The sequence below is a fragment of the Elephantulus edwardii genome, unplaced genomic scaffold (genome assembly GCF_000299155.1).
Source record: "Elephantulus edwardii isolate Elephantulus edwardi_28Jun2011 unplaced genomic scaffold, EleEdw1.0 scaffold00462, whole genome shotgun sequence".
Taxonomy (NCBI): Eukaryota; Metazoa; Chordata; class Mammalia; order Macroscelidea; family Macroscelididae; genus Elephantulus; species Elephantulus edwardii.
In genome coordinates, this window is record NW_006400212.1 from 13,581 (window position 1) to 21,641 (window position 8,061).

General features: G+C 41.5%; 1 protein-coding gene across 1 annotated transcript in view; it reads right to left on the minus strand.

Moving 5' to 3' along the window:
• Positions 1-7,177, minus strand: part of LOC102872700 (zinc finger protein 420-like) — a gene marked incomplete at its 3' end in the record, with an annotated part of 17,458 nt that extends 10,281 nt beyond the window's left edge. Inside the window, exon 1 of the mRNA XM_006902833.1 lies at positions 6,370-7,177. Coding sequence (XP_006902895.1) covers positions 6,370-7,177 — 808 coding nt within the window. The remainder of the gene's footprint in view (positions 1-6,369) is intronic.
• Positions 7,178-8,061: the final 884 nt, after the last annotated feature.

The window sequence follows — 8,061 nt, forward strand, 5'->3', positions numbered from 1 at the left end:
TCCCAGAACACTTGATCGTGCTAATGAGAAACCTATACTTGGACCAAGAGGCAGTTGTCAGAACAGAGCAAGGAAACACTGCATGGTCCAAAATTGGGAAGGGCTTACGCCAGCGATGTGTCCTGTCTCCATACCTTTTCAACCTTTATGCAGAACAGATCATCCAGGAGGCTGGGCTCTGTGAGGACAAATGCGGCATCAGGATTGGTGGAAGATCAATCAACAATCTGTGTGATGCAGATGACACAACCCTGCTTGCTGAAACTGACGAAGACCTGAAGCGCTTGCTGCAGAGGGTCTGCAGAGGGACTGCACCCTTCAATATACATTGAGCCTCAATATCAAGAAGACAAAGATTCTCACCACTGAACCAATTGGCAGCATCAGGATGGATGGTGAAGAGACTGAGATTGTTCACAGCTTTAGTCTGTTGGCTCCACAATCAACACTCTTGGCACCAGCAGCCAGGAAATTAAAAGACGTAGTGCGATGGGAAAATCTGCTGTTAGGAACCTTCGTCTGACATACTTTGGTCATGCTGTAAGGAGAGATCGGTCCTTGGAGAAAGACATCATGCTTGGGAGGGTGGGGGAAGGCGCAGGAGGGGAAGGCCCTCTGGGAGATGGATAGATTCGTGACTGGGGTAATTGGGATGAGTGTGTCGTAGACAGTGAGATTGGCACAAGAGACAGCAGAGTTTAGAGCTGTTGTACATAGGATTGCTATGAGTCGCAAGCAACTCGATGGCACCTAAGAAAAACAATAAAGTGGACTGAGTTCACTCAGAAGAATACTTTCTAATCCCTCCCAAATTAGATAATACACTACAACACTATATTTCCTGCGTACGGTATAGTATTTCATTGTGTGTGTATTATAATTTCTCAATCCATTCGAATGTACTTGGTCATCTGGGTTTTTTCAATGATCTTGCACAGGTGAGTAAGGCTGCTATGAACACTGATGTACAAAGTGTCCGTTTGACCTTCACTTCTCTATTTTTTGTTTAGTTTTTAAAAAGTATTTAATACCTTTAAGATAGGGTTAAACACATTCAAGAGATTAACCGCAGAACTTTTGATTCAGCCAAAGTTTTTCCATCACTTTTGCTGCATAAAATGCTACATTTTATAGTTTTTAATACTTCACCCATCATCAGATTGCTGCAGGATAAGTATTAACTGAACCCACTCATGCCAAGTTAGGACAGAAAGAAGAGAAGCGACAGGTAAGCTCTGATGCTGAAAAGCACTAAGCCTGGTCGAGAGCGACTCAGTTCTCATTTTCTGGGGATATATTCCAAACACTGGAATAGGTGGTTCATATGCAATGTCTGTGTTCAGGTTTTCAGGAAGTACCAAAGTGCCTTCCAGATTAGTGTTTGCACCATTGTACAATTCTACAATGTACAAAAATATATGGAATGGCTCACAAATTGGCATGTCATCGTTGTGGAGGGGGCAGGTTAACATTCTATTCGTCCAATTTTAGTCTTTCTGCTACTGAAGCAAACACCACATTTTCATTATGTTCTTTTAGTTAGTGCCAATTTTCAAATCAATCCTGGGCACTCAATGAAAATAATTTCCGTATGTAGATGACAACTAGCATCAGTATGTATGGTGAAGAGATTGAGATGGTTAAGATTTCATTTACTTGGTTCCAAAGAGAACACTCTTGATAACAGCAGCCAAGAAATCAGGAGACGAATTGCATTGGGAATGTCAGCTGTGAGGGACCTTTCAAGAGTACTGAAGAGCAACGACATCAGGCTGGAGACTAAGGTGCGCCTGATCCAGGCTATAGTCATTGCAATTACATGCTGTGCATCAGAGAGTTGGACAGTGAATAGGGATGATAGAAAGAGAATTGATGCCTTTGAGCTGTGGTGCTGGAGAAGAGTGTAGAATATACCATGAACTGCTAGGTGAACAAACAGATCTATCCTGGAGAAGGTGAAGCCGGAATGCTCCTTGGAGTCAAGGATTCTGAAGCTTCGTCTGACATACTTTGGGCATGTTGCAAGGAGGGCCTGGTCCATGGAGAGGGACATCATGTTTGGCAGAGTGGAGGTCGCAGCAGGAGAGGAAGACCTTCGATGAGATTGATCAATTCTGTGAGTGGAGTGGTGGGAATGAGTGTATTTGAAACAGCGAGGTTGGCACAACATAGAATGACATTTAGGGCTCCTGTACATAGGGTCACTCTGAGTAGCAAGGTATTCGATAGCACAGAACAAAAACAAACACAACTTCTGTAAAATGCGTGCATTGCTGGGAGGGCTAGTGAAAGGGGAAGGCAAGAAAATAGACAAAATAAAATCATAACTAAAATATATTTGGACATTAAAAAAAAAGACTAACGTGTTCCATCAACAAATGAATGGTTAGAGAAGCCGTGGTATATTCACACAATGGAATACTACACTGCATTGAAAAACTAGGAACTCATGCAATATTATAAAAAATGGGTGACTCTGGAGAACATTATGCTGAGGGAAGCATCTCAGTCACAAAGGACAAATACTGCATAGTGCCACTGTTGTAATACAGGACTGACCTCGGGGTTGGGGGGAGACTGAGAAAGATGGGTTCAATAATGTATAATGCATTGAAAGAGATGAGAAAACTGTTTAAAAGGGATATGTGATTAGGTATTTTTGTCATGACAGGAGTCCTGAGAGAAGGCAGCATAGTGGAATGGACCTGGGGAAAGGTTTGTATAACAGTGAAAGAATTTTCTTGACTTTTCCAAGAGGGGAGTGTACTAGGGGGAAGGTTGGAAGGGGAGAAAAGTGTAACAAGGGAAGAATGGAAAGCCAAAGTCTCTGTAAATTTTCATTGAAATTAAGAATAATTTAAAAAAAAATAGTAACTGAACATAGTCCACTGAATGTTACAAAACCAACCTGTATAAGCAGACACAGAATTTTACATAATTATTTCTTTCCACCTAGTTTTCTCTGACACATCTACCCTCATTACCCCAGTCACAGAATCAATCCATCTAATTGAGGGTCTTCCTCTCTTGTGCTGTCCCCTGACCTCTGTAAGCATGATGTCCCTCTCCAAGGACTGGTCCCTCCTTGCAACATGGTCAATATAGGTCAGACGAGACCGAAGAAAGCTAGTCTCCAAGAGTCAGTCTGGTTTCATTCTCACCATGAAACACTTGTTTTTGCTCCTGGCAGTCCCTGGTATAGTCCCTTCTCCAGGCAAGGGTCAGTCTGGTTTCACCCTCACCATGACAAACTTGTTTCTTTTCTTGGCAGTCCCTGGTACAGTCTCTTCTCCAGCACCTCAGCTCAGAGGCATCAATTCTCCTTCTGTCATCCCTAGTCATTGTCCAGCTTTCAAATGCATAATAAGCAATTGCAAAGACTCTGGCCTGAATTATGGGCACGTTAGTCTCCAGACTGATGCCATTGCTCTTCACTACTCTGCAAAGGTCTCTGACAGTGGACTTTACCAACGCAATTTGTCTCTTAATTTCCTGGCTGCTAGTACTAATAGTGTTGATTGTGATGGCAAGCAAACTGAAGCTGTTAACCATCTCAATCTCATCACCATGTATCATTGTTGCCAATAGGCCCAGCAGAAAGAATATTCGTTTTCTTGATGTTGAGCATCAATCTATATTGAAGGCTACAGTCCCAGACCATCTCTAGCAACTGTTTCAGGTCCTCCTCAATTTCAGCAAGCAGTTTTGTGTCTTCTATATAACACAGACCAGTGACGAGTCTTCCTCCAATTCTGATGCAATGTTCCTCCTCACAGAGCCCAGCTTTCCGGATGACATGTCCTGCATAGAGATTGAAAAGGCATGGAAACAGAATACATGCCTGGTGTACACCCTTCCCAATTTTGAACTATGCAAGTATTTCCTTGCTCTGTTCTGACAACTCCCTCATGGTCCAAGTATAGATTTTATATAAGCAAAATCAAATATTCTGGGATTCCCATTCTTCTCAGAGTTAGCCACAGTTTGTTGTGAGCCACACAGTCAAAGGCTTTTGCGTAGTCTATAACATCTATGTAAACATTCCTCTGGTACTCTCTGCTTTCAGCCAAGACCATCTAACATTAGCTATCTCTAGTATCACGGCCTCTTTGAAACTCAGCCTGCACATCTGGCAGTTCTCTGGAAAGGTACCGTTCCAGTCATTTAGGGAACATTTCCAGCTGAATCTTGCTTACATGTGATCTTACTCATATTGGGCAATAATTCCCACTCTTTGCACTGCCATTCTTAGGAATGGGAACAAATATAGATCTCTTCCTGTCTGTTGGCCAGGTGGTTGATCTCCAGATTTCTTGGCACAACTTGGTGAGCACATCCTGGGTGGGGTCTTATTTTTTTGCCAATTCCTTCTGAGCAGGGTGAATTTCTTCCTTGATCACCACAGGCTCTTGAACATGAAATTCTTCCATATCAGCCAATTCCTTTTGGTAGAGTGACTCTGTATACTCCTTCCATCTTCTTTTAATGCTTCCTGAGTCATTTCATATTCTGTCCAAAGCATTCTTAGGTATTGCAAAACGAGGTTTGAATTTGTTCTTCAGGTCTTCAGTTTAAGAAATGCTGTGCGAGTTCAGCACTTTTAATTTTCTGACTCCAACTCTTTGCATATTTCATGATACTTTCCTTCGTATTCCTCTGATGCCCTTTGAAATGTTCTGTTTAGCTCCTTGATCTCTTCATTTCTTCTCTTTGTTTGGCTTCTAGGTGCTCAAGGGCTATATTCAGAGTTCCGCTGTCATTCCGCTTGGTCTTTTCTTCCTCCTTTCCCTTTATAATGAGACCTTTTGCATTCTTCATGCATGATGTCCATGATATTCTCCCACAGCTCAACTCCTCTTTCCTTTTGGAGTCCAAGGCCGCAAACATGTTCCTGAGATGTTTTGAAACTAAAGAGACAGAGACTCAAGATCAAATGATGGTTCCTATGGATTTCATTACAATGTCTTCTACTTGAGCGTGAAATTGCACAGGAGTCGTTGGTGGTCTCTAACACATCCAGCACCTGTCCTAGTTTTCACAGCTGATTCACGTCCCATGCTAAGGCACTCCATTTTGCTGATACCTAGTCTTGTCAATATTTTTGTGTTCCAATTTTTCTTAACAGTATCCAATTTCCCAATGTTCACATATCTCACAATCCAATCACAAACTATCTGCTCACACCTGTGCTCTCTTCTTAGTGTTTCCCCATGTGAGGTCTCACTCTGAGTTGCCATGTTGGGGCAAGGAGCAGGTAGTTCGGGTTAGGGTAAGCGTTAGACAGGCCTGCACCCTTGGGAATAGCTTCCAGGTCACTGATTGTATTGCTAGGACAAATTGCTTTTGTGAAGTTGGTAAAGGTCTGACATAGCCTTCTCTAGGTGGTGCTTGCTATTTTGACAGGTAAAAATCAACACTGACTGATACAATTCGCTTTCTATAACATGTCAGCAACCTCTTCTATTGTTCATAGGGTTTACAAGTGCATATACTTGGAAAAGTGAATGTGCAGTGGTACTTTAGGATCACAGAAAACAGATCGTCAGATTCAAATTCAAGAACCAATACTTGAGAAAAAGATGATAAAATCCACGTCAATCACCAAGTGTGGGCTTGGAAAGTCTATAGGACTTTGGCACTGTCATATTGGACTCCCAACACTTGGAATTCACTTAATGACATGCGTTTGCCTTTCCTTTGTGGATACCTAGAAGGATCTCAGCAAACAGGCTGGCGGATCTCTTTCCCATAAAGTACAGCTTTAGAAACACGAGAGAACAAAAATTTGCACAACACCTTGGCCAGAATACAAAAGTTGGTCCATAGCAGCAAGCCAACTGATTCTCAAATTTCGATCTCACTTTTATTGTTCTTTTTGTGTGTATAGATGCCACATTTCTCCACCCACAGCAGCCACTGGCAGGGTTAAATGTAGTTCTATAAAGGGAGGTCACTCCCATGAGGAACCCTCCTTAGGGTTCCAGGACAACTTAGGGACTTGGGATATAAATAGACTCTCGGGGAATCTTAAATACAGTTAAATCTTCCTTTGTGTAAAAGAACCAACTTCTTTTTCTACAAGATTGCGTAAAGCTGATAGAACAAAGAACTGCTCAGTATAAGTTTTTAGGTTTCATTTATTTGGGTGGAAATATTTATTATACATTTGAATGAATACATTTTACACCTCTGGGATTTCAAAGACAATTTACAAAATACCCTGGCATCACAGACAAGCACTGATAGGTAGTACAAATGATACCAATTAAGTGTGTACAATAATGAGGCAAACTTTTTGCATATTGCTATTGCAAACTCTTTGCATTTTGCTACTGCCTTAACGCGTCTTCAGTGAGTGGATTCTTCGATGATTACTGAGCTGACGTGAGCGCCTAAACGTTGCCCCACATTCCTGACATTCAAATGTTTTCTCTCCTGTGTGAATTCTACTATGTTTAGTGAGGTCACCTGATTGTGCAAATGTTTTCCCACATTCCTTACATTCATAAGGTTTCTCTCCTGTGTGAATTCTTCTATGTTGAATGAGGCTATGTGAGCGAGAAAATGTTTTCCCACATTCCTTACATTCATAAGGTTTCTCTCCTGTATGAATTCTTCTATGTGAAATGAGTCCACTTGACTGAGAAAATGTTTTCCCACATTCCTTACATTCATAAGGCTTCTCTCCTGTATGAATTCTTTTATGTCGAGTGAGGCCATACGAGCCGGAAAACCTTTTCCCACATTGCTTACATTCATAAGGTTTCTCTCCTGTATGAATTCTTTTATGTCGAGTGAGGGGACATGAGACGGAAAACCTTTTCCCACATTCCTTACATTCGTAAGGTTTCTCTCCTGTGTGAATTCTTCTATGTTGAAGGAGGCTATATGGGCGAGAAAATGTTTTCCCACATTCCATACATTCATGAGGTTTTTCTCCTGAATGAGTTCTTCCATGATAAATGAGGTCACTTGATTGAGAAAATGTTTTCCCACATTCCTTACATTCAGCAGGTCTCTCTCCTGTGTGAGTTCGCATATGTAGAGTCAGGTAAGTGGATCGTGAAAAAGATTTCCCACATTCCTTACATTCATGAGGTCTCTTTCCTGGGTGAATTCTCAGATGTGGAGTGAAGTCAGGTGATGTGGCACAAGTTTTCCCACATTCCTTACACATGGGAGGTGTCTCTACTCCCTGAAGTTTTCTATGAGATGTCTGGTGACTTGATTGGGAAACTGGTTTCTCACATTCCTTACACCGAGAATGTTTTCCTCTTGTGTAAGTTTTCCTATGTTCAGAGAGGTCATGTGACCGAGGAAAGGTTTCCCCACATTGATTAGGTTCAAAACTTATCTCTCCCGTGTGACTTCTTCCCTGCGCCGTGACCTGACTTGATGGTGAAAATGCTGTCACACATTCTCTACTTGCATCAGGTTTCTCTGTGACATGCGTCCTTGAATATCTCCTTAGATGTAACAAAGAAAAACACACAATTAACACACTTTTGACATCTATACAGCCTACGTACACTCTGAATTTTTCCATCTGCTCTGATCTCTCAATGTCCTAGTACAGGAATAATAATTTTCCCATTTTCTGAACAATCATAATGCTGACCAAAAATGATAAATGTTTGTTGAAAAACTAAAGGAAATGTATTTATAGACGTTTTTCATGTCTTTGTACATTCCCGATAGTCTACCTCCTGCATCCACAGTGATGAGAAGGCACAGTAATCTTTGCTACATTTGTCAGATAAAATGCGTAGTCTCAGCAAGGTGAGTCTGCAACAGATGTACATCTAGACAATTTCCTTCCAAAGAGGGAAGATTGTAAATTCTGATGCAGCTTTCATGGGTGATTCTGTGCAACCCCTTCATATACGCCCAGTACTGTTTAAAGTCTGGTAAAAAACAGACAACACTAGGCTGGAAATAAGTGTGCTCTCATCTGCCCACAATGAAAAAACATGAAAGCATATGGGCTTTCCCTTAGGACTCTCCAAAGTCAAAATCTAGCAAAACTACGCTCCAGTATGTACTTTTATAAATCTTAAAATG